Source organism: Pseudorasbora parva, chromosome 11 (genome assembly GCF_024679245.1).
Source record: "Pseudorasbora parva isolate DD20220531a chromosome 11, ASM2467924v1, whole genome shotgun sequence".
Lineage (NCBI taxonomy): Eukaryota > Metazoa > Chordata > Actinopteri > Cypriniformes > Gobionidae > Pseudorasbora > Pseudorasbora parva.
In genome coordinates, this window is record NC_090182.1 from 21,420,083 (window position 1) to 21,446,265 (window position 26,183).

At 42.4% G+C, this 26,183-nt stretch overlaps 1 protein-coding gene across 1 annotated transcript in view; it reads left to right on the top strand.

Moving 5' to 3' along the window:
• Positions 1-14,790, top strand: part of glra4a (glycine receptor, alpha 4a) — a 73,143-nt gene extending 58,353 nt beyond the window's left edge. The window contains exons 8-9 of the mRNA XM_067457390.1: positions 6,477-6,626; positions 13,865-14,790. Of these exons, the coding sequence (XP_067313491.1) occupies positions 6,477-6,626; positions 13,865-14,161 (447 nt within the window). The 3' untranslated portion in view covers positions 14,162-14,790. The remainder of the gene's footprint in view (positions 1-6,476; positions 6,627-13,864) is intronic.
• The last annotated feature ends 11,393 nt before the right edge of the window (positions 14,791-26,183 follow it).

A 26,183-nucleotide genomic window follows, 5' to 3' on the forward strand; every position in this document is an offset into this window, starting at 1 on the left:
CAGAAGAACTGGAAAAAAATATATTATGACTCTTAGTTCACTTCACACGTTGTGCAGAAGATGGACGTCTGACCGCTGCGCCGCGTCTTGCTGCTTTTTCGTCGTTTGGCACATGTGCAGCGCGTTTTCAAGACACAAAGTTTAAGTTTAAAACCGTTCACATTTTAAAATCGCGACCCCTAGACTCTGGTTTCTTACCGCGTCTCACGTTTTTGAATGCGTTCTGTGCGACTGCGAATGCTCCCCCCTGAACTCAGGAAAAACCTGCCACTCATGTGAAGCTTTCAGACGCAGTCAACGTGCACGCGCACGCATTGAAGTTTCAGTGAGTGCACTGAGCAGCAACACAATCTTGACATTTGATTTGTGTGACCTAGCGTGAAAAAATGTTAATTAAAATATATTAAACGTTAATTAATTAAACATAACCATATTTAAACATTATTGTAGATTTGCACAGACTGTGTTTTAAATTATAAATGGTTTCTTTGTTCGACTTTTGCCTCTCATTTAGCCTACTTGTTTATAAAAGTATATTTTAAATATGAATTCAAATAATGTCCTCTTCAGAGCCATAAAATATGCTGTTTTCGGAGGAAGGGTATTAACGTACTCGGTTACTTTCGTAACCTCGGTTCCCTGAGAGAGAGGAACGAGTATTACGTATGGGAAAAACTCCTTTTCTCGAGAATGTGAAGCAAAACTTTTAATAAAGGTATCTATGTAAAGCGCAGTGAGCTGCACGGCCATAGCCCAGCGCGAGGAGCGCTCTGATTGGCCGGGCTGCGGCAACTGCAGGAACCTATGGTGAGGCGGCTGAGAGGAACGAACCAATGGGGGGCGTTCCAGAAGCCCGCCGAAAAAGGTGCTTATATTTGCATACAGGAGGCTATATAAGACCCTAATTCGCCATAGGTGTCAGGTTTTAAGATCGACTGAAGCGATACCTGAGAAGCATAAACACGGCACGGAACGTAATACTCGTTCCTCTCTCTCAGGGAACCGAGGTTACGAAAGTAACCGAGTACGTTCCCTTTCGAGAGAGGTTCCTCGTATTACGTATGGGAACACAATGTAAAGCGCCGTGTGTGCTGACTGACCCAGTATACCCAAAGCACATGTTATAAACCCCCGAGACACCGACAGAGGCGGCTTATAAGGGGAATGAAGAACCGGAAGAGTCGGTTCGTTTGAACAGCTGATCGGACATAGTCGGATCTTATGATGAATGAATAGTGCTTAAGGACTAATGTGTACAGGCCAAAATGTAAGGCAATCTGTTTGCCAGGGTCAAGATAGAGCCTAGATGGAGAGAAGCCCTGCTTGTAGAGCTGGAACCTCCAACTTGTAGAATCTGATAAAAGTGGACGGAGAGGCCCAGCCTGCCGCCGCACAGATATCTTCCAAAGAAATGTCACACGACCAAGCCCAAGATGAGGCCATGCCTCTAGAGGAGTGGGCTTAAATGCCTGTAGGACAGGTTAGGTCCTGGACCTATATGCTAGTGGGACTGCATCCACTATCCAGTGTGAGAGACTGTTTCATGACAGCACAAACTTTAGTGCGGCCACCGAAGCAATGAAGAGCTGATCCGACTGCCTGAAGGGGGCGGAGCGCTCTAGATACAATCTCAATGCTCTGACTGGGCAGAATAGGTTTGCGTCTTATTCTCTCTGAGACGCGGGTTAAGCAGTGCAAAGACCTGCATACTGAAGGGGTTGATAGCACTTTCAGCATAAAACCATGCCTCGGTTTGAGCACAACCTTGAAGTTGCTGGACCCAAACTCAAGACAGGAAGGGCTCACGGAGAGTGCAGGTAAGCCACCCACTCGGTTAACCGAGGCCACAGCCAGCAGAAAAACGGTTTTGAGTGATATGTGCTTCAAGCTCGTGTTCTGAAGTGGTTAGGAGGGGGAACCCTTAACGGCCTCCAAAACCATGGCGAGGTCCCAAATAGGGACCGAGGTAGGGGCAAGGCGGGCTGAATCTCCTGGCCCCTTTAAGAAAACACACAATAAGATCACTTTTCCCTAGTGAATGTGCCGCGATCGGAGCGTGGCTAGCTGCTATGGCGGAGACACACACCCCGAGTATGGAGGGGGGACGACCCGCATCCATTAGCTCTTGGAGAAAGCGAGCGGTTCCGCCAGTTCGCATGAGTGTGCGTCGATGTTTCGCGTAGCACATTGGTTAGAAAACCACTGACCACTTCAAAGCAGAGCTGCCAGATAGCAGGGGCTCTAGCTTCCGAAATAGTGTTCATAACTTGTCAGAGAGGTTCCCGGATACCGTTGATGGGCCATACGTGGAGGGCCCACAGCTCGGGATTGGGATGCCAGACCTTCCCTTTCATTGGCAGAATAGGCATGGGGCTGTGTCTGACAGCTGAAACAGTATGGAGAACCATGTACGGTTCTTCCAAAGTGGGGCTATTAAAAAGCACTGGCTGCAGCTGGATCGCGATCGGAGGGAACATATAGAGGGAGTCTGGGCCAACATGGGCCAGGGCATCCCTGCGTTTGCAGAAAAAATATTGGGCAGCGTGTGCTGTGCGAGCTGAATTGTTTGCGGGTAAAGGGACCATCCCCCTGGGGACATGGGTCCTCTGGATAACATGTCCAGACCCTGATTCAGAATACCTGGCACGTAAGCCGCCCTTAGGGAGCTCAGATTGTGCTCTGCCCATAAAAGGAGATGCTTAGCCATGCACGGTTCTTATGCCGTAAGTCTTGAGTCTATGACAATGACTGTACTGATAAGCCTGCCCCTCGAAGGCGAATCTCAAGAATGGCCTGTAGTGGGGGTGGGGGGTTATCGTAACGTGAAGTATGCGTTTTTCAGATCTATTGAGAAAACCCAATCCCCGGGGCGAATGTGCGCGAGGATTTGTTTCACCGTCAGCACCTTGAAACGAGCGTGTCATAAGTGCTTTGTTCAGATGCCTGGAAAATGGGCCTGAGACCGCCACCCATTTTCGGCATGAGGAATTAGCGACAGTAAAAACCTGACTCGCTAGCGTCGGGTGTACTGTTTTCGCCGCTCTCTCCTTTAACAGTCTCAATGCCTCAGCGAGAAGCACGTGACTGACACTGCTTCTTACAGAGGGCTCGACCACGGCTTGAATCGCGGGGTCTGCGAGCAAAACTGTAGCGAGAACCTCGTTTTATATGTTCAACACCCAATATTATATACCAGGAATGGCCTGCCAGGCCTGGGCTCGTAAAGCCAGGGGTTGAATTAGATTCGGGGGCTGGCCGCTTAGTAATAGGGGCCTGTTAGCCGGGTTGCTTGTGCTGTAACACTGCTTGTAACACTGTGGGGATAGTGTTAGTTTTGGCGGTGCAGGCTTTGCAGTGGGCGCACGCCTCACATTTATATTGTGTGTGCGAGAGTGAACTTTGTGAAAAGTGCTTGGGTGCAGGAGTGCAGACTGTAAAGTGGGCACATTTCCTACATAGAAAGCTCTTTTGTGTGTAGTGTAAACAATGTGCAGTGGCGCACAACCTACGTAGAATACCCACGGTGCAAACCAGTGAGCAAATCCACAGGGGTAAACGCACACAGCATAGTGTGCAGACGAGCGTGTTTAACACAGGCTAGTTGACTGCAATATTTCATCTCCAGTCACTTAACTTAAGGGAACTGGGAGAATGTAAGGAAGTGCGGGTGGTATGTGAGCCATTCCACAATGCCGTTATGCTCTAGTCTAGACTGAAAGCGCGCATGCAGACAAGCGTGTTTGACCACAGGCTAGTTGACTGCAATAAGGCTAGTTGACTTTATATGGTGTAATCCGGCCGCGGCGGGATTTATTTGTGATTTTGTGAGGCTGAATTAACAGTGCTTATGTAGGGGTGCACACTGTGTAGTGGACACTTTGTCTACAGTGTAAAAACCTTTCCAGCCGCCTGAATAAAGGGGACTGGAAGTGATAGAGTGAAAAAAGGGCTTAGCTTGGCAGCCATTTTCCGACGCCCTTATGCTCTGACAGTGAGCGCGTGCTATGACGTAAGCCGCGCTCTAGTCAGCAACGCGCTGTGGAAGGGGCGCGCGCTATCATGACAAGGCAGCCATTACAACTTCCTTGGCAGTAAGCGCGCGCTGCAGCGACATTGTTCTTGACATCCCCAACAGCCCGAGCTCGCTCGTCTGACTTACTCTAGTATTCTCTGTCCGCAGCGCTTCAGCACGGCGGCGGTAGAATGAGCACGGCGAGAGCTTCGGCTTGAGTTTGTTTATTCACTCTAGTATTCTCTGTCCGCGGCGATAGAGCGACAGGACGAGAGAATTGGAAGCGTGAGGTAAAACTCTGTCCGCGGCGCTTCTAGCACGGCGAGAGCTTCGGCTCGAGTTTGTTTATTCACTCTAGTATTCTCTGTCCGCGGCGATAGAGCGACAGGACGAGAGAATTGGAAGCGTGAGGTAAAACTCTGTCCGCGGCGCTTCTAGCACGGCGAGAGCTTCGGCTCGAGTTTGTTTATTCACTCTAGTATTCTCTGTCCGCGGCGATAGAGCGACAGGACGAGAGAATTGGAAGCGTGAGGTAAAACTCTGTCCGCGGCGCTTCTAGCACGGCGAGAGCTTCGGCTCGAGTTTGTTTATTCACTCTAGTATTCTCTGTCCGCGGCGATAGAGCGACAGGACGAGAGAATTGGAAGCGTGAGGTAAAACTCTGTCCGCGGCGCTTCTAGCACGGCGAGAGCTTCGGCTCGAGTTTGTTTATTCACTCTAGTATTCTCTGTCCGCGGCGATAGAGCGACAGGACGAGAGAATTGGAAGCGTGAGGTAAAACTCTGTCCGCGGCACTTCTAGCACGGCGAGAGCTTCGGCTCGAGTTTGTTTATTCACTCTAGTATTCTCTGTCCGCGGCGATAGAGCGACAGGACGAGAGAATTGGAAGCGTGAGGTAAAACTCTGTCCGCGGCGCTTCTAGCACGGCGAGAGCTTCGGCTCGAGTTTGTTTATTCACTCTAGTATTCTCTGTCCGCGGCGATAGAGCGACAGGACGAGAGAATTGGAAGCGTGAGGTAAAACTCTGTCCGCGGCGCTTCTAGCACGGCGAGAGCTTCGGCTCGAGTTTGTTTATTCACTCTAGTATTCTCTGTCCGCGGCGATAGAGCGACAGGACGAGAGAATTGGAAGCGTGAGGTAAAACTCTGTCCGCGGCGCTTCTAGCACGGCGAGAGCTTCGGCTCGAGTTTGTTTATTCACTCTAGTATTCTCTGTCCGCGGCGATAGAGCGACAGGACGAGAGAATTGGAAGCGTGAGGTAAAACTCTGTCCGCGGCGCTTCTAGCACGACGAGAGCTTCGGCTCGAGTTTGTTTATTCACTCTAGTATTCTCTGTCCGCGGCGATAGAGCGACAGGACGAGAGAATTGGAAGCGTGAGGTAAAACTCTGTCCGCGGCGCTTCTAGCACGGCGAGAGCTTCGGCTCGAGTTTGTTTATTCACTCTAGTATTCTCTGTCCGCGGCGATATCGCGACTGAACTAGAGAAGAGGAAGACTGAGGAAAAACTCCGTCTGTCCGCGGCGCCTCCTCAGCGCGACGGTATAGTGACGAGAGCTTCGGCTCGAGTTCGCCTATTCACTCTAGTATTCTCTGTCCGCGGCTGTAGCGCGACGGAATGAGAGAAGAGTGGGAACAACTCTGTGGCAGCGGCGGAAGAAGAGCCGCGGCGGCGGCAGAGTGAAGAGAGCTTCGGCTTGAGTGTGCTCATGTCCTCTAACATTCTCTCTTTCCGCGGCGCTATTCAGCGCGACGGGACGAGAGCAGAGGGAGAGTGAGAAGAGCTCCGTCTTTCCGCGGCGCTTAACGACGCGGCAGAACGAGAGAGTCCTCGAGTAGAACAAGCCTGTAAGCTCTAGAAGTGGCGTTGCAGCGGCAACACACACACACAAACACATATAACACTCAACATAGACACAGTTTAAAGGATATATAACGCCGGATGGCGTAGCTGGAACGGCAGAGAAGGCGGAGAGGGAGTCCGTCGTCCTCAGCTGCAGGTTCCGCTGGTGCCTTTTCAACGGCGGTGCTTCTTCCGGAGACCAGCGAAGGTATCGCTGAAGGAGATAAAATCTGACACCTATGGCGAATTAGGGTCTTATATAGCCTCCTGTATGCAAATATAAGCACCTTTTTCGGCGGGCTTCTGGAACGCCCCCCATTGGTTCGTTCCTCTCAGCCGCCTCACCATAGGTTCCTGCAGTTGCCGCAGCCCGGCCAATCAGAGCGCTCCTCGCGCTGGGCTATGGCCGTGCAGCTCACTGCGCTTTACATAGATACCTTTATTAAAAGTTTTGCTTCACATTCTCGAGAAAAGGAGTTTTTCCCATACGTAATACGAGGAACCTCTCTCGAAAGGGAACTGGTTAATGAAAAGTATGTATCTAAAATCAACGCAACCTCATTATTCCTAACAATGCCCTTATTGATTATCTATTAAAGTAGCTTTGACCTTGTGCATCCCAGGTGTCCTACGTGAAGGCCATAGACATCTGGATGGCCGTTTGTCTGCTGTTCGTGTTTGCTGCATTGTTGGAGTATGCAGCAGTCAACTTCGTCTCAAGGCAACACAAAGAGTTCATCAGGCTGCGCAAGAAGCAGCGAAGGCAGAGAATAGTAAGTGTGATGAACACACTCACACATATACACACAAACAAATACAGGCTGTCCTGTCACCCTGGATTACACATTGACTCGCATCTCTTCTCATTGTGCTCAACCACATCCAAACACTGGCAACGGCCACACTACAGCTGGCTGTCACATCTCGTGTGGGGGAATTCAGATCAGCCTGTTTCCATAGTGAGCAGTCCCCTGTGCTGATCCCACCGTTTGTGCCACCTTGTAAAGCCTTGCCACAGCCAATTTCCAAAGGCCAACAACCTGCTTCCTGATCCGAGATCACAGACATTGACTGAAAGGCTAAAGAGGCTTCTAAATGAAAAAAAAAAGCTTAGAAAATACCCCCAGGTCTTCGGAGAGTAAAATCACTCTGAACACAAAATGTTAACAGATTTTATATGTAATTTTTATAAATCCTGGAATGTAAAATCCTTGATTATAGTTAAGATCAAAGACAACAATCATATCAAAATTGGCTAAAACATCCTGGGGACTTTCCGGCCTTGTACAACATGATGTTCAAGCTCAAAGTGCTAAAGATTTACGAGTGTGTTCGTCAAATCTGAATCAATAATGAGAGAAAAATTAGAATAATTCCCTTTAAGAATGAGCGAGTCTCCTCCCCCTCCTGCCTTGGAGATCTTGGCGGCCATTACTCTTTGTCTATTCTCTCCCGCCAAGAAAGCCTCTGGTCTGAATGATCAATCTGGGTGGTACTGATGCATGGGTCACTGGCTGAGAGAGCTGTTAGGCTGATGGACCAACTACTGGCCAGGATAATCAATACAACAAATCCTTGGCTTCATCCTGCCTTAATAACACTGTAGACAAATTAGGCCACATGTTCCTGCTCAAGAAAACACAAACAAATGGGTGCTGAGAGGATCGTGCCTGTGTTAGGGATGAGCAAATCTACATATTTGCAAAATTACCAATTGTGGGTTGTCTGAAGGACTTTGCACCACCATAGGCATTGACAAGTGTGAATTTCAAAGCATCACTTTTAGTTTTTACAATGAAAGAGTGTATGCATGATAAGATATGCTTACCTAAACATTGTAAACAGTACAACTGTTTTACAAGGGATATGTTTAACAACCCACAGCAACATAAATTGATGCAAACTACTCAACTTTTTTAATGTAAATTCCCAATTTTTTATAAAAAATATGCTATCGTTTAAATGATTCATAACGGAATGTATGAAACTTTTTTTTTACATATTAGACATACAAACAAGTGTGAATGTGTGCATATTTTTTAAAAAAATTATTTAATGTTTTAATGTATTACTTGAGAAACAAATAGGCTATAATCAGACCAAAATAACTATTTTATCATTCTTATTTTTTTATTCCCTTATTTACTTATTTGGGAGTTTAAAGAGTGGAATTTTTAAAGTGCATATATTTTACCTTTATATATATTTTACCTTTCCATACGGTGGCCGGGAAGTGCAAAACAACATTACAAAGTGTGAAACACTTTTATGAAGCACGAGACAAATTTACAATCAAAAAGGGCACTTTCACAAGGGCTTAAGCCCCCGGCCACCCTCCCTTGTGCACGCCACTGACTTTACACATGGATGCAAATCAACTTTCTCCTGCCGCAGCCAGCTGTATAATTTCTGTATGTCTTAAATGACATATGTCTTGTCCAATCAGCGGTCAGTATTCCATTCCCTGTGTCACTTACGATGTGTGGTATATTTCCTTTCTGTTAAGAATCGGTCATTGCAAATTTGTTTTGGGACTGTTAAAAGTGTTTTGCGTACTGTTCATTTGTTTTCTTAAATGTAATTTTTTTTCCGTCCTTGGTTAAAGTGTTTTGCCCATGTATTTGTGTTTTATGATAGGGAAAAATGTTTTCCAAAATGTAAATTTGTCTCGAGCTTCGTAAAAGTGTTTCACAATGTAATGTTGTAATGTTGTTTTGCACTTCCCGGCCACCATATTTCCAGGTTCTATGAAGCCGGTCCCTCAAAAATACGTGTTTTTTGATTGGTAAGTTATTACGGGCTGTGGGCAGGGCAGGGCGCCACCATTACATGTTTTCAACACTGACAGGGAGTCGGAGCCTGCTGGATTTATAACACAAGAGCATCCACTTCACCCGATATTTGTTATGTGACATTACGTCAGGGAACAGGGTCGAAAATGGTTGCGTTAGTTGATCGGAAAAGTTATCACATGCTGTGGGCGCCCGTGCTGCCATTATATGTTTAAACACTGACAGAGCCTACTGGACTTACAACACAAGATCATCCACTTCTCCTGATATAGGGTGAAATCAAAGGTGATTGGGACACTTTTTTTGGCATTGAGATGACTTGGCAAGTGTTCCAATCACTCTGAATTCACCTTGTGACATTATGTAGTTGATCAGTAAAGTTATCATGGGCTGCTTGTTCCTTTAAAACAGCACTAGGTAACTTTTCAACCTTCATAATATATTTTCAAGACTCTTGTGATGATACATCGACTTACAATAGGTTGAATGACACGTCTGCCATAGCTTGATGGGGTCTGTATCGTTTTTAATCGTACTTTTAAAACTTTGGTTTCAAGTAGTAACCCGAGAATAAAAAGAACTACAAAATTAGACTGCTTTACGGCATATACGTCACGTCCACCAACACCCACGCTTCCTTAAATTCGGACGTGCGAGCCCAACTTTGTTCGTCGGATAATATAGTCATGTCCGAAGCAGCACAGACAAATAAGAAAGAAAAGGTTTTGTTGGAGGAAAGCAATAAGAGGAAACGAAAAAGTGATGGGATTAAAGGCAGGATAAGGATCAACATTGGACCAGCGTTTGCTCATTGGCGTGAGCTGAAGGAGGCGTGCCCGACCGATGCTGTCATGCTTGTTATGGTGATTACCTACCCCTCAAACATTGAATTGAAGTATCGAATAGATTCTGTAAAACGGTAACCAATAGACTAATATAATGACGCTGGCTTGTAAATGTTAGCATCGCGATTATTTGGCGTTTGAAAAAAATAAAACCCATGAAATTATATTCATATGAAATGCTGAAACACATGCCACTGACTGTACCTGGGATGAAGAGATTTCACACGCGACGCCAGAAGAACACCTGCATGTGAACTCCTCCTGCAGTGTTCAGGGTAACTGTTAGTGCTGCACCAACCCGTGGGGCCGCTTTTATGAAGTTATTTGGCCCGCCCCACACCACTGTATATATTTTTAAAACCCACCCCACACCCACGACTATTAAATAGACATACGGGGTCCGCGGGTTATGAGACGACCTGCGCATCACTAGTTCAGGGCTATCAGGGTATCATGTCAACAAATCAGGTTATCAGGTTATCATGTCAACAAATGCACGTGCGATGGCATCCCCTGTTGTAGGATGACAGAGGTTACGACAGTAGTTGAGGACATTATTTTTTCCCAACTGTAGGGGGACCCCGAGAGCAAAAGTTGCCAAGTGCTGCTTTAAAGGGGGTGCTAAGATTTACATTAAAAAAAAATTTTTCATTTAGCAGACATTTTTATCCAAAGCAAAAACTGAGGAATACAGGAAGAGGTTAAGTCCGCACGGAAGAGATGAATTTTCCACATTCCACCAGCAAGGAACAGTTAAAGAAAATGTTCTGGAAAGGAATTTCATGCCTTTCTGTGGTGGTACCGCAAGCTGTCGCTCCTTTGCTGAGCGAAGGCTTCTGGTGTGCATGTGGACTCATAGAAGCAAGTCAAAGTATGCAGGTGCTGAGCTTGTGGTGGATCCGTAAGCAAGCGTCGATGTCTTGAACTTGATAAACTTGATGCAAGATTGAGATGAAGAAAGGTGTGACATGGTCCCTTTTGGGCTTGTTGAAGACATTTGCAGTAAGTCTAGAAATTACCAGAAAATATGCATCTATTTAACAGCAAAAGCACCACCAATAAAATCTAAAAATCTGCATAAAGTTATCAACTTGAACAACTTGAACAACTGGTCAATAAGTTAACCATTGTGACCCATAAAAAATCTACTTGTGTCTGATTTAAACATCATCATGAGCATTATCCTCTTGTCTAAAGATTTTATCAATTTTTGCTGAAATGTCTGAAAGATGGTCGGATTTAGCTAGAGTGTGCACTTTCTTGGAGTGTCCCCCTCATCAACCTGCAAAGAAGTGTATACACATGCAAGCAGTGTTGCCTAGCAACTTGGATAGTGCTGGAGAGCAGCAGCTTGATAGCTGTTGTCTTTTAAATTCTTGTTGAAGTATTTACACCATTGCCAATATTAATGAAAATGAGTCTGCTCGGGCTGCCTAGAAATGGTATGTGCTATTTGATGGTTGAAAGTGAACTGAACTGTGCAAGAATGACAGATTGATGAATGGATAGATGTGCTCTATTGATCCCCGGAAGTTAATTTAGGGAAAGAACAAGACAGATGTTCCAAACCGTTATATAAGAGGAACTAAGAAACAAAACATTACATTCTTCCTTGATGGAGGTTCAAGCCAGGCAGTCAGGAAGCTTTGACTCACTACATAGAGCGAACAAGCTCTCTGGTAACAGCACCAGCAAATTCAACTAGCACCTGTGCCAGGGTAAAAATACCATCTGTGTCCTCATCTTATTTGCCCACGGGCAAACCCAGGACCCCCTCTGTCCTACTGCCTTGTTCACAGCTGGTATATGAACATACTTCTCAAATGAACCGCTTACATTATTGATATTTATTCCTGATAGTGGTCTCATTTGACCACTTGTGATTGAAAATAGAAATGAATGTTAATTAGCCTGACGTTGTCATAGTCAATTCTAGTCAGAATATGAGTCTGAAACTGCTCCATTGGGCTGTGATTATGGGGTGTATTTCAACTGAAACAGGAAAGACATCAATTTGATAGACCTACAACCAATCAGAGCAACTAAGTGACGCATTGTCAAATGTCAACATAGTTCAACTGCACTGTGCGTTTTTTCCTCCGGTTGTATTCTATGTCCGCGGGTTGAAGCAACTATGTGATATTGTGATATATAGACCCATGAGGGCAAATTTTAGCAGGCAACCTTGCAAAAATAACACGCATCTTACCCCCCACCCCAAACGCCATTTTTCCCCCAGAGAACCCCCTCGAGAAGCTATTGTTTAGGCTAGTATTTGGCGTGTTTTGTTGTAAAAACTTGGCAACCCTGTCTGCACGCACCCTGAAATCAGGCTGGAATACACGATCTTTGCCAGTGTTGTAAAAAAAATTTAATAATTTAATGATACATAGAGTACTTACCCAACATGATCATCATTTCTGAGAGAAATTGTGATGGTGAATGCATACACAAGCAAGCTCTCCAAGTTAAGGATTTGAACAAATATAATCCAAGCCCCTTTGATGACGTGCATGATTACGTTGTTGTTGATCATATGTCCATCATCGTCTAATGCCCGCCCTGATGATTTCATTGGTCCGAACAGTTTCTGTTCGGGGATAATTACTCCTCTATGGAGCAAGGCCAGACCGAACTGCCAGACCTACAACATTTGTGGGCGGGGCTAAATTCGGCTGGCATCCAGGCTAGATGTTAATGCCAGTTGTAAAACAGGTTGTCCTTATACCCCTTAAATGTTTTGGTGTACATACACGAGTTTTTCGCGTGCATATGATACGCACTGTATGCCATGCATATGACACGCTCTACGGTCGGTTGGGGGTGGTGGGTTCGTACGTATAATACACCATAAAGAGCATCATATGCACGCGAAAAACCGCGTACCATATGCACGCCAAAACTTATTTTGGTGTATACATTCCACGAGATTGCACACTCGTACTATTCATACGTATTTTCGTGAGATTGGGCTCAACATTCCTGATCTCAAGGAAAACGCAACTAAGGTGACAATTTCATACGAATTCATACAATGTTAATGTACAAAATCATGTGATTAGTTGAAAACATTTAGCTTGAAGATCCACCCCTAAACATACTGTCACTAAAAAACATTCACACGATTAGCCACCAATTCTCTAAAACGTAAACTAGTTATGAATTGCCATAAGATTTTGATTCGGAATGGTTTCTTTTCATTAGACCATAATGTTAAATGACACTTAGTGTGTAGTAATTATCCCTCAGACCTCATAGAAAAATGGAACTGACTTTCACATGGAATAGTTTTTGCAGCAGAGTTCTTTTTACATGCTAGACTCAGTCCGGACATGGCCTGCCTCCTGGCCATAATTAATAAAGGTAAGCCTTTACCCAAACTGTGTTCATAGGCAGGGGCGTAGCACCAAATTTTGGGCCCTGGGTACAAACCATCTTGCTGGGCCCCCGTATCATGTATGTGTATGTATAGAAAACTGACTTCTAAGGCCCCCCCCCCTGCCTCGGGCCCTGGTTACTCAGTACCCTTTATCCCCCCAGTCCCACGCCCCTGTTCATAGGTGACATTCACTCGCTTTAAATAGTGCCTTTATCTTCAGCCAAACACATCATTAGTCCTGGGCACGTGATTGACTGGATTTTTTTTAGGTTCAAGCAGAGCATTTAATGAAGAACTAAACGAGAACTTAATCTTCTTATCCTCTCGAGGAAAGGGGTAATTTGTCATAGATTGACAGATAAACTGATTCAAATTACTAATTTATTTGGCATTAGAGGAGGCAAGAACTAGGGCAAAGTGTTACATATAGAAAAGTAGTCTAAGGAGGATAGTACTAAAGAACTACAGACTGGAAACCATGCAGGAAGCGCTTGCGTCCATCTTTTTTTAATTTTTTTTATTGTATTTCATTTAACAACATGCAAAATGATTCATGATCGTTAGGGTGCCGTGTCATAATTATTTCAGATTGTTTTTATTTAAAACAATTCTCCAGAAAACAAGACTTAATATTAGGCTCCTGCATTAAGACAAAAATACAAGAAACTCACCATTTACAGTAAACTGACCATGGTAAATAATAATAATAAATTAAATATATAAAAAAGTACTTATTATAAGTTAGTATTTATAAAGGCAAGTTATACATACACTTGACTTTTTACATATCTACAGTTTTTGCCCCCCTGAAAACTAAAGCAGTATGTGCTTTCCCACAAACAATTGCAATTGCAATTTATTTGTAAGTGCCCTGCAGTCTATCAGTTCCTCCTGTGATGAAATCACTTTTTAATGTGCTGCAGAAGAAGTGTTTATCATATTTTCTTTGATGCCTGGCATTAAAAACATTAAGAAAAGCTTTTCTTCTGTTAAAGGAGGAAGAGTTTGTTCGAGAAAGCCGTGGCTTTTACTTCCGTGGGTACGGACTGGGCCATTGCTTACAATCTAAAGATGGGACAGCTGTGGAGGGGTCCAACGTATTCGCCCCACCACCACCCCCAGTGCAAGTGCTGTACGACGGAGATGCTATCCGGAAGCGTTTTGTGGACCGAGCCAAGCGAATCGATACCATATCCAGAGCAGTATTTCCTCTCAGCTTCCTCATATTCAATATCTTCTACTGGATCACCTACAAAGTGCTGCGACACGAGGACATCCACGCCAACCTGTAATCGCTCCTGGTTACGCCACTTGTTCATATCACTGCTTCTTTTCTGTCCTTATATCTCCTAATTTTACTAAAACTGCTTGTCATACTCACACTAGAGGTGTTTTTTAAAGGCATATTCACTCCAGAAATGCCTTCAGTGCTAAAAACCATGTGCTCAGGTGTGACTTCTGGATTTTGGGGATCGTAGATGCAAATGCTGCTGTTGGGCATCTGGCTCTACTCTCTTTCACATCTTTATTCGAGTGGATTGCACTAGCCAGTGCTATTGTCCTCACTTCGTAGGCTCCATTTGAGTTATTGGCTGAAAGATTGTTGGTTGGATAGAAAATATTGACTTGAATTTTACCACAAGGCGCATCCTTGAATGAATGTTTTTGAAAACCTCAAAACAAATGTGTTTTTTACATCTTAAAATGCCAAACTAATGGGCTGTGAAGGGGAGGATTGGGATTTATTATTCATGGATACAGTTACAGGGGAATGGTGTACTGTTTTACTAAATAATGAGATTATAAATATATATGACTGTAAAAAGTGTATATATGCAGAATTGTTCACAGACTGCAGACAGCACAAATGTGTATTTCTTTTTGTCTTTTGAATTTGAATAAATGGATATTCTACCAGGAAGTCAAAGTTGTTTTGTACATTGCTACATAACATTACACAAAGGTTATTAAATCTGGAATTGTTTCAGGATTGATCTATTACAAACTTCAAAGTATTTTTTCTGCTATTTTTCATTAACATTAATTCATTAAAATATAAATATCTAAATCATTCCATGATGTGTTAAATCGCTTAACTAATGCCCGAAAGAAACGGATGATTTGTGACGCTCTGTCACTGTGGCAGCACTAGGCTTTAATTGTCAACAAACAGAGACATGTATCACGCATCACAGCCATTCTTTATTATTGCTAGCCCCAAATGTGTCCCTCAGTCAAACATAAAAGCCGTCGTTTATTTTCCTGTCCTGAGAGCCACTAGAGGATGTGCAGAGATGCAGGGTGAAGGAGAAAAGCCTTTGTGGCGAAGAAGAACGGATGAGGATTTTAATGGGAATCACAAGGTGTTTTTTATCAGCTAATGAGTTTGAAAAGGACTCTGCGTTCTTTGCTAATGACAATGAATTAAGGCCGTCAACCTCTGCACACAGCCCTTTGTCTGAAGAGTAACTAATCTAGTCTTCTGTATGCTAGTGTCTCAAGGGTGAGTGCGCATATGTACAGACGAGCCTGTGGAGAAGGAAACAAAATGCTTAGTTCAGGAAATGGTAGATGCAGATAATGATCCCTCATTTGTTAACAGATTAACCCTGGTTTCTAATACTTAAACAACAGAATGATTTGCATATTTCCAAAATAAGTTTTTCCAGTGGAAAAAAAAAAATCCTGCAAAATGACAGACTTCTCTCTGATGGTTTATGTGGAACTTCTATAGTCATTTTAACCATTTAAACCCAGCTTAATTCTTACAAAATACTGCTGTAACAAATGTCAGTTTGGAAGAAGACAGGGTCGGCTTTCAGGAGACTCGATAAGTGTTTATTTCCAAACAAAACAACAAGACGCTCCATAGTGTTTCTCAATACGACAACACTTTCAATAAATCTCTCTCCCTGAATGTACTCCTTGAGCTGTTTTACCCATTTCCACGCCAATTACTGGAACAAGACACAGGTATTAATAATTTGAACTTGATCCACTTATGCCACGCTTGTCTCCTAACTCTCTCTCCTGTCACAGACCTCGCTAAATTACGCACCTCCCGGCACATATCCCCACAGCCTAATTCAGGCCGGGGAGCCGTCCGGCCTGTAGCCCCCTTCCCTCCCCTGGAGAGGAAGTCAGTCACGACCAGGGGCGTCAGACTGGGGGGATAAAGGGTACCGAGTAACCAGGGCCCGAGGTAGGGGGGGGCCCTTAGAAGTCAGTTTTCTATACATACACATACATGGTACGGGGGCCCAGCAAAATGGTTTGTACCCAGGGCCCAAAATTTGGTGCTACGCCGCTGGTCACGACTATCTGCATCCCCTGCCTGTGGATCACCTTGAACTTAAAAGGCTGTAAAGCTAGATACCAACAGTTGATCCGCGCATTGGTATCCTTCATGCGGTGGAGCTATTGCAGGGCCACGTGGTCCAAACAGAGGGTAAATTCCCGGCCCAGGAGATAATATTGCAGGGTGAGGAAGGCCCACCTGATGCCCAAACATACTTTTTCGATTGTGCTGTACTTTGTCTCTCTTTTAGAGAGTTTTCGACTAATGTACAGCACCGGCCGTTCCTCACCCTCCACCTCCTGGGCCAGGACCGCTCCCAGCCCCCTGTCTGACGCGTCAGTATGTAACACAAAGGGGAGAAGAAATTAGGAGAATGCAACAGCGGCCCACCACATAGAGCAGCCTTTACCTGCTTTTTATTCTCCCAAGAGACATCTGCACAAAACCCTCAATAAATATCTGAAAGACAGCCAATTGGTTCCCAAAATCAGCGGATGTCGGAGGTGCGGATTAATGGCAACCTCTACCTTATGCTTTTGTCCCATAAATTGAATTACTCACCATCATTAGCAGATTTTTCACACCATCCCTGTGCACACACCGTACCTGAACCATGCGGCTTGTATCCAATGACTCAGGTTGAATCAGGCTTTGATGAATTGAGGTTTGGTTACAACCTGAATCCAATAGGCCTGATAGGTACCCCCCTTAATACTCACGGGTATTTGGTACCAGCCAGCCTGACCGGGGGCAGCCTGTGGGACATCCGGGACCTGTATCATTTTCTCCACCTCCATCATCGGACACCTGTCAATGAAATGGTCCCCGCAACACCAACAGGCCGGCCCAGACCTACCCGCCACCCCAGTGGTAGTAAGTGGGGAAGAGGGAGCGCCATTGTTCCCCTGGCCCCCTGGGCAGACCTTGCAAGCCCTTCGGTAAACTCTGGGCTGGACTCACCCCTTCCTCTAGTTGGAATCCTCGGTGGGCCTGGAGGACGGGACCTGGGGAGAGGGACAGGTTTTTGGACAGAGGGGAAAACGGGAAGAAAAAGGGTGTGAGAGAGAGAGACACTGATGGTAGGGGTCCGCCGACCCCTGGGCACGCCACCATGTGATCCTCCTCCAGTTGGATGGCCGAGTCCAGCTAAGTCGGATGGCGAGACTGGACCCACTCTGCCGTCTTCCTGGGCAGACGAGTGATGAACTGCTCCAGAAGTCACCCGGTTGATGATGTTGTCAACGTCGACAATTTATTCCAATCTCCATGCCCATTACTGGAACAAGACACAGGTGTTAATCATTTGAACTTTATCCACTTATGCCACGCTTGTCTCCCAAATCTCTCTCCCAGCACAGACTTGCTAAACCACGCCCCTCCTGGCACAACTGCAAACTCATAATCTCAGATCTTCCTCCCTTAAGTCAACAACTGATGGATAAAACCAAGTCCATACTCATAATTAATTATTTTTTTTATTTTTCATTCACCCGGATGTATGCTCAGATCTCTACTGTTACATGTTTATAACTTTAAGGTTATTCATCTGCTGCATTGGACGCCAACTCATGAATCGACTAAAAAAGTATTTTAAAAAAGTATACTAATCTACTTTTTAAAAATACAAATCTATCAGAAACTGTTCAAGCCTGTTACATGTTATGTCTACATAAACCACATACAGCATACTTAATTTTAAAGGGGTCATGAACTGGCTTTGACATTAACTTTTATTTTTATACTGTTGTCTGAGGTCAACTAATGACGTTTGTGTGGTTTTACATTCAAAAACATCATAACTAATAAGTAATAGGCTATTTTTAACAAAAATATTTTTGAGGCTCTCTCAAGAAACACACAGTTTTGATGGGCATGCCGCACTGAAGACTTAAATGCCCACAGTCAGGATTGGATAAGATTTGCATATTCAATGTGCTGTCAGTTCAGTTCACATGAGGGAGGGATTGTTTTGAAAGCGGCAACCAGAATGATTTTTTTCTCACTGAGCTCAAAAATGTCTACAAAAAATGATTTATTTCTCATCCACCCGCGATTTATTGGAATATTATTTTTTTATTACTTGGCCAGCCCGATCGGTGGATAGAAGCGTGAACCCACACACATACACACACATGCACGGCCTTCAAATATCGTAGATCAAGAAAGGAATGTTATATTTCCCTATAAGATTCACCGGCATGACGACGGAACAACAAAAAAAAGTATTCTCCAGCCTATGACCGTGTGCTAAGGTAACAATGCAGTACTATCACATATGAAAAACATATTTTACTCACATAATTACTCACAATTCCTGTCGGATTCAATATAGAAAGCACAGCATTGTATTTTAATCTCAATATGTCTGCAAATCCAGTATCGAACTGATACTTGTTTACAAACGATTCCGCAGTTAAACGAAGCAAAATAAAGTTCAACCACACAATCCTAATAGTAGGATCCGAAGATAACTTATGATAAGTAAAGATAAGCTTATGCAGCGACTGTGTTCTTCCACAACCAGGAATAGCACAATATTTTGCTATCTTCTTCAGCATATTTATTGCTGCTGGCTAGCAATCCAATGAGTCGGTGGGCGGGGCTACTGACTCAGAGGCAGTGTTTCACCACACAGCGTCATTATTCTGAGATCGAGTGATTCCTGGGCCTGGTGTCTATAAAAGCTTTTCTTTTACTAACAAGGAAGTGTTCAGCTTCGAAACTTACTTTTTAAATTGCCTAGACTCTAGTGTTGTCAAAAATATCGATATTTCGATATATATCGATACTGGAATATCTGAAACGATACGATTCTCAGTTTTTACAGTATCGATATCAGCTGCGCTCTCCTCTCTGACCGTCAGCGAGTTGACACACACACACCGGCATATTCTCACTCAGCGCGGTTAACCTCTGAGCACGGCGAACGCGCGTTCATCTGGACTTTTTCCTCATGACAGTGTGTTAGTGTTAGTGTGTGATCGGTCTGAATTTCGCGCGGGATTGCACATAAATTAATTCTACTAATCCCCGCAGATTTCATGCTCCACATCTGAAGCGCACACACACATAGCCTACCGTAATAAAGCCGCCTCTGACATGATACAAGTGCAAACATTTGCTTCCTTTTCCAGCTTATTATTGGTCAAATACACTCAAAGAATTATCAGTGCACATCTGGAAGAGTATTAACGTAAACACAGTCGCAAACAGTTCAGGAAGAACGAGTAACAGGAACAGTGTTTAGGATCCATGCGTCTGTTAGTCTTAAAGGGGCCGCAGTCATTTGCTATTCAAACTACAAAAAGACAAACGATCAATCTGCTCTCTTATTTTTTTACGGTCTATGCTCTTGACTGATCAACTTGTGTAACTTTAACAGTTTCATCTGTACGCTATTGAATTTTTTTACAAAGAACATTATCCAATGTTGTTTTAAATGTAATTACTATGCATTTTTTAATTCAGTTTCTTATCTGAATGTTAGACTTACCTGAAAAAATAAAGCAGTCTGTTTAATTTGTATCTTCTATTCTATTGCATTTATTTGTGCTATTGTTTGTAATCTGTTTATTTGTTCTTATTTTATTACTGTTTACTCGTCTTTTTAAATTCAATTTACCATTCGAAATCAAGCTTTCTTGTGCTGTGTGTAAGCTATTGCAACACAATTACCCCATTGTAAAAAATACATTGAGATGGCAAAAATTTGTGAGATAATTTTAATAGTAATTGATCAATTGATCAATAATTGTTCAAATCAAAACGATGCCCAACCCTAAGGAACATGCTGGCCACATGAATTTTTAGTAAAAAATAACAATGAATAATAAGTTCTGTTGTCATATTAAGCATCTTATTTTTTTATTTTTTTACTGTGGTATCGATTTAGTATCGATATATCGATATTTTAGTCTGATATCGTATCGAAGTCATAATTTTGGTATCGTGACAACACTACATGCCACCACCAACTCATACGTATTTTACGAGGTGGTTAATTCATACGAATTTGCATAATTTTTCTAAACCTCAGTGATGGGTAGGTTTAGAGGCGGGGTTTGGGGGAAGTCATTCATACAAATTCAGACAAATTGGGCAACTTGTCAAATATGTACGATTTGGCTAAAATTTTACACATTTTTGTATGTAAAAAAATAGTGAGGTCGTACAAATTCATACAAAAAAAAACTTGCAGGGTTGGATGGACTCATTAGTTTAATTTGTTTATTATAAAACTTTGTTTCAATTTTGATTTAACCTTGGAATTATGAAAGTCACTGGCACTATGATTATAGGTTCCAAGAATATAAAAATTCCCTTTAAGTATTTGTTCATACAAACATAAAATGTTGTATGAACAGGGAGCCCGATCTCACGAAAATGCGTATCAATAGTACGAGTGTGCAATATCGTGGAATGTATACTCCAAAATGAGTTTTGCTGTGCATATGCTGCACGTTTTTTCGCGTGCATATGACACACTTGATGGCGTATTTTCCACACGAACCCCCCACCCCACCACCCTAATCCTACTCAAGAGCGTGTCATATGCACGCCATAAAGTGCGTATCATATGCACGCGAAAAACTGCGTAGCATTTGCGCGACAAAACTCATTTTGGCGAATCCATTCCGCGAGATTTCACACTCGTACTATTGATACGCATTACCATGAGATCATGTTGGAACAGGACAATTGAAGAGTCTCTCCTAAATCAACTGTCAGTGAATACAGTTGTAAATACAATTCTACTTGACTTAAGAAATCAGAAACCCCGTAGTCCATCCAGCTCTACACTAACTGTGAAGATGTAGGAGTCCAATCAAGCTAGAATGCGTTGCTGTCAGGATTTCAGCCTCTGCTCATTTCAAATAAGTGAGTGCAATGATGGGAATGTTTTTTTTTTATTCAAATACAAACCAACACCCCACTCAAACGGCAGCTAGCCTTGGACAGTTTAGGTTTTCTCAATTTGAGCGAATGCGGTGGCTTGACATATTCGCTTAAGCCCGGCACACATGCTTGACAGTTTAAGTAGATTTTTTCCAAGAGAAAATCTGGGGGCAATTGGCAAATGTCAGAAAGATTGGCTATTGTATCTCACGAGGTGCATTTTCCATGAGAGGCTTTTTGAGTGAACACAGTGGGATACTGCATTTACTGCCTCCAAGAAGGTCTACGCAGACCATGAAGGATAGAACGTGAAAGAAAGAAAATATTTCCCCAACAAGCCTTCGAATTTCTTCATTTCCTCCAGCCGTAACCCTTTTGTTACATGGAGGTCTTTGGTTTGGTTTTTAGGGGACAAACTGTGCCTTTGCTTTAAGCAGATTTTCTTAATCTGCAGCCCATGACTGACAAACACAAAATAGGACTGTGATTTATAGCATACAACGACACTCCTCCTGCCCTCCCCTTGATCAGTGTATCTCTCGCCAGTGCTGCCTGTAGCACGGATACAGAAACTTCTAATGGATTTCAATCACAGAGGAAATCACACCAACGCCTCCCATGAGATTGCTCTGTGGCTCTTCCCCTCAGTAAGCGCCCAGGATTCATAAGCTAACATCATTACACCCATATCCCCACAACATTTACTTTAACAAATGTGTGTACCTGATCTGTGCAGGTGTCCTGAGAAATAGAATAATGAGACTTTGGAATATGTGTGTGCATGAGTGGAAATGAGAGATGGATAAAAGTGAACGAGAGACCCAAAACAGAGAGACATGCATTCAAGGTCATCCCTGAGAGAAATCAATAAAACAATATTCCTCTACATTTATTGATTCAAAATATGCCATTATGAATTAACTGAAGCCACAAATAAATAATTAGATATTTTGTTTCTCTCACTCTCTCCCTGAAGAATTCCGTTCAAATCTCCACAAATCACAAGCCAAACACATTAGTCATATTCTCTGGAGAGCAACTAAGGTCTTCGCATTTATTGTTCATCTTCATGTAAGCACTCAATAACATGGAAAGTGGGCCGGGCTGTTGGCATGATGAATGGGAGACTCAGATCTTATCCTGGACCTGTCCTTGCACCAACCCAATGGAATAATCAACATCTGAGTAGAATGTTAATAGGGCCTTGGAGAAAGTAATATTTTGGAAGCACTTTCTCATTCATGTGTTCAGCTAGATCAAATTTGCGGTGGGTTGAACTCTAGCCTAGCTCCGCCCTCCTACTTCCGCTCAATTATCCTTTTCCTTCAGTACTCCGTCTCTGATATATACTCTTGTTTTCTCCGGTCAAGATGTGAGATGACATACATCACGACCAACTGTTAATGAATGGTTATGGTAGCTCCAGAGTGACTCTGGGCAGATCCAATAGTTTTTAAAGTCCCGTTCTTCGCGTGTTTTCCAAGCTTTGATTATGTTTACAGTGTGCAATATAACATGAGTTCATGTTTCGCGTGTAAAAAAACACAGAATTTTTCACACAATTTACTTATCTGTACAGCGCTGTTTCCTCTGTCCTAAAAATAGCCTGATGATTTCCTTGTTCTATGAAGTCCCTCCTTCAGAAACACGTAACGAGTTCTGATTGGGCCAGCGCTTCCCGTGTTGTGATTGGACAGCAGCTTAGCGCACTTTGCCCGGAAAGGTCCCGCCTCTTACCATAAAAGGGGAGATGCAAGCTGAATGCGCGCTCTTCTCCACGTGGGAGAGCAACAAGACCACGCCCCCTTTTTTGTGTGTACTTGTGGGCGGAGGGTTAGTCAACAAACGGTTCTAGTGACGTCATTACATTCCTGCACTTCCTGTTGTAGTCCAAACCAGCCGTTCGCTGTAGGCTTTGAAAGGGAACTTCTGTTAAATAAAATATCTTGCTTGGCATTGAACTTTGAGCTTTATAATTTTACAGCTATTATTTATGCTCTAACAGCAACATTACACACTAACTAAAGTTTGAAAGATGGAATCGCGAAGAACGGGACCTTTAAACAGAGTTTACCTGCCTTCTAGGAGGTTAACGTTTTTTAGTGGCGAGTTGCTACTCTCTGTGCAAATAAAAAATGTACAAGAGTCCATAAAAAATGTACTGGTAGAACCAGGCTAGGTAATCTCTGTATGTGACACTAAATATTACATAATTATCCTTAAGAACAGATATGCATACACAACAACTCCCTTTCTAGGTTTTTTGTTCTGTTTTTGAAAGATGTATCTTATATAACTAAGGTTCCATTTATTTGATCAAGTAAAAAGAATAATATTATACAATTTTATTACAATTTAAAATTATTATTTTTAACTAATATGCTGAATTTGATTTGGTGTTCATGAAACATCTCTTATTATTATCAATACTGAAAACAGTTCTGCTGCTAACTATTTTTGTGGAAATTATGATAATTGTTTTTCATCAATAGAAAGTTTAAAAGAGCCACATTTATTTGAAATAGACTTTTTTGAAACAATGTAAATGTCTTTAATGTCACTTGTGATAAATTGAATGTGTCCTTTCTGAACTAAGTATTAATTAATTTAAAACTATGTTATAAGTGCACTGAAAAAAAGCAAATTTTTTGATTGGGATATATCGGATTTAAAAAGTAACTGTACTAATCAAGTAGATCATTACATTTAAGACATAATTTAGTTCAATTCAAACGGTTCTAATTGTGCTGATAAAATAATTTCTAATTATATTATATAAATTAATTAAATTTCTAAAATAATTATTCATTTTCAATAATTGTACATTTTCATTAGTGGTTTCAAACTTTTATACTGTGTTTCCAATCCATTGTAATGAAGAAGAAATATTTGTAGAGATAAGAAGAACTTGCCCAGCACACACACACACAATTTGTAAATCATTGAAATTACCGCTGAATAAAATACACCATTAAAGGAGTACTTCAGCACTAGGAAGATTAATCTGTATTTAAACTTGGTCATTAATGTAGTAGAAATGTGAAATTATTTTTGCAATCTTTTGAATATACTCCAGGGTTTCTACTGATACAAAGCCATATGCTAATCGCTGAAGTAACCCTTTAAGGCAACAGTATTGAATCTAATGAACAACACTGAAAGTTATATATACAAAGCAATACATTCTCAAATTGGAGAAAGGGCACAAAAAAACATTCAAATGTTGAGATGCCACAATATCTATCCAATTATTAGCAAGTGAAGACAATATCAAAACCACACATGCTTTTTAAAAGAATTTTCAAACCTAAATCTAGAGCAAGATGCCTTAAAGGGGTAATGAATTGAGAAATCAACTTCCAACTTCCAACTTATATATCAACTTTTTGATATATAAAAGGTAATGGTAATATAAGATTATCCAGAGAGTTTCAGAGCTGAAAACGTCCTTGTTAGTCAAAGAAAAGCTTTTATAGACACCTGGCCCAGAAAACGATCGTGTTCGCATTTTGACGTCATCAACTGATGAAACACCGCCTCTACAGAATAATAAGCACGTGTAGTTCAGTAGCCCCGCCCACCAATTCATTGGATCGCTTGCCAGCAGCAATAAACATGCCCAAGAATATAGCAAGATATATTGCACTATTCCTGGTTGTGGAAGAACCAACACGATCACATTGTAATGCGTATATAGTATATAGTATGCGCAATAGTATGAGTGTGCAATCGCAATTTTCCATATACATTTCAAGAGATTGCACACTCGTACTATTGATGCGCATTTCCGTGAGATGGGGCTCGGAAGAACCTATAGTCTATGGGAAGAACACAGTTGCTGCATAAGCTTCCCTTCGGGCCCTAATATTAGGAATGTGTGGTTGAACTCTATTTTTAATGAAGTTCCAGCTGACGTGGGGAAGACGTGGTGTTCACTTATTTTCACTGCGGAATCGTTTCTATACAAATCTCGCAATGCTATTTCTTTATATTGGATCTGACAGGAGGAATGGTGCAACACACTTATGTGAGTAAAACGTGTTTTTTTATATGTAATAGTATTGCATTGTTATAGATTGTTTTGCTTATGTGTACGCGTCTGACAGAACATACCTTTAGCACGCTGGACTCAGACATGTATGGGCCAGGGCTCGCAAAGCCCAACATCTCGTGGTGTGTGTTTTCCAGATGGGCTACCAAAGCGTAAGCCCGTCTGCAGGCCAATGAATCTCAAAATATTCCTTTTTTTTTGTTCGGCATTGTTATCTCTGTTGACTTGACATTTAATGGGCGCGCGCACATGTTTGTATTGAGGCTAATACAAAAATAATAATCCAATCAATCGCAGGTGGATGAGAAATAAATCATTGTGTTTGTTTGATAAAGACATACTTGAATCATTCCAGTTGCCGCTTTCAAAACAACCCCTCCCTCATGTGAACTGAACTGACATGACCATTGATATGATAGGAGCTGAAGCTCATTAAATATGCAAATCTTATTCAATCTTTGCCGTGGGCGTTTACTTCCAAGTCTCCAGTGGCACAGCCATCAAAACCCACAGAGAGCCTTTTGGAGAGAGCCTCAAAACCAGTGTAGAATATAGCCGATTACTTATTAGTTATGATGTTTTTGAATGTAAAAAAAAACCACACAAACGTCATTAGTTAGCCTCAGACAACAGTATAAACATTTTTTAAAAGCCAGTTCATGACACCTTTAAATATCACTGCATTTAAGATTTATGTAGCAATATAAAATAATGTAACATTAAAATAATTAAAACATTTATTTAAAATAAAATAAAGTGTATTTTTTGTAATTCAGGAGAACTTAAATATTTTGTTAAATGTCTGAATGCTTTTCCAAAGTACCATTATAGCATTTTGAAGGGTGTGAAGTCAAATGTTCTATATGAGCAGGCTTGTCAAAATGGATTGAAATGTATCTTTCATATGTGGTCATGTCACTGGCTTTCTTTGCCTTTGGGTGTAGTGTGGAGTGATCCTATTTCTCTGATACTCTGTCTTAAGATGTCCCCTGACAGCCTCATAAAGCCTCCTGTCAAGATCTATTTCTCAGTGAATGTCACATCTACATTAAGGCAACAGGCTTGAACT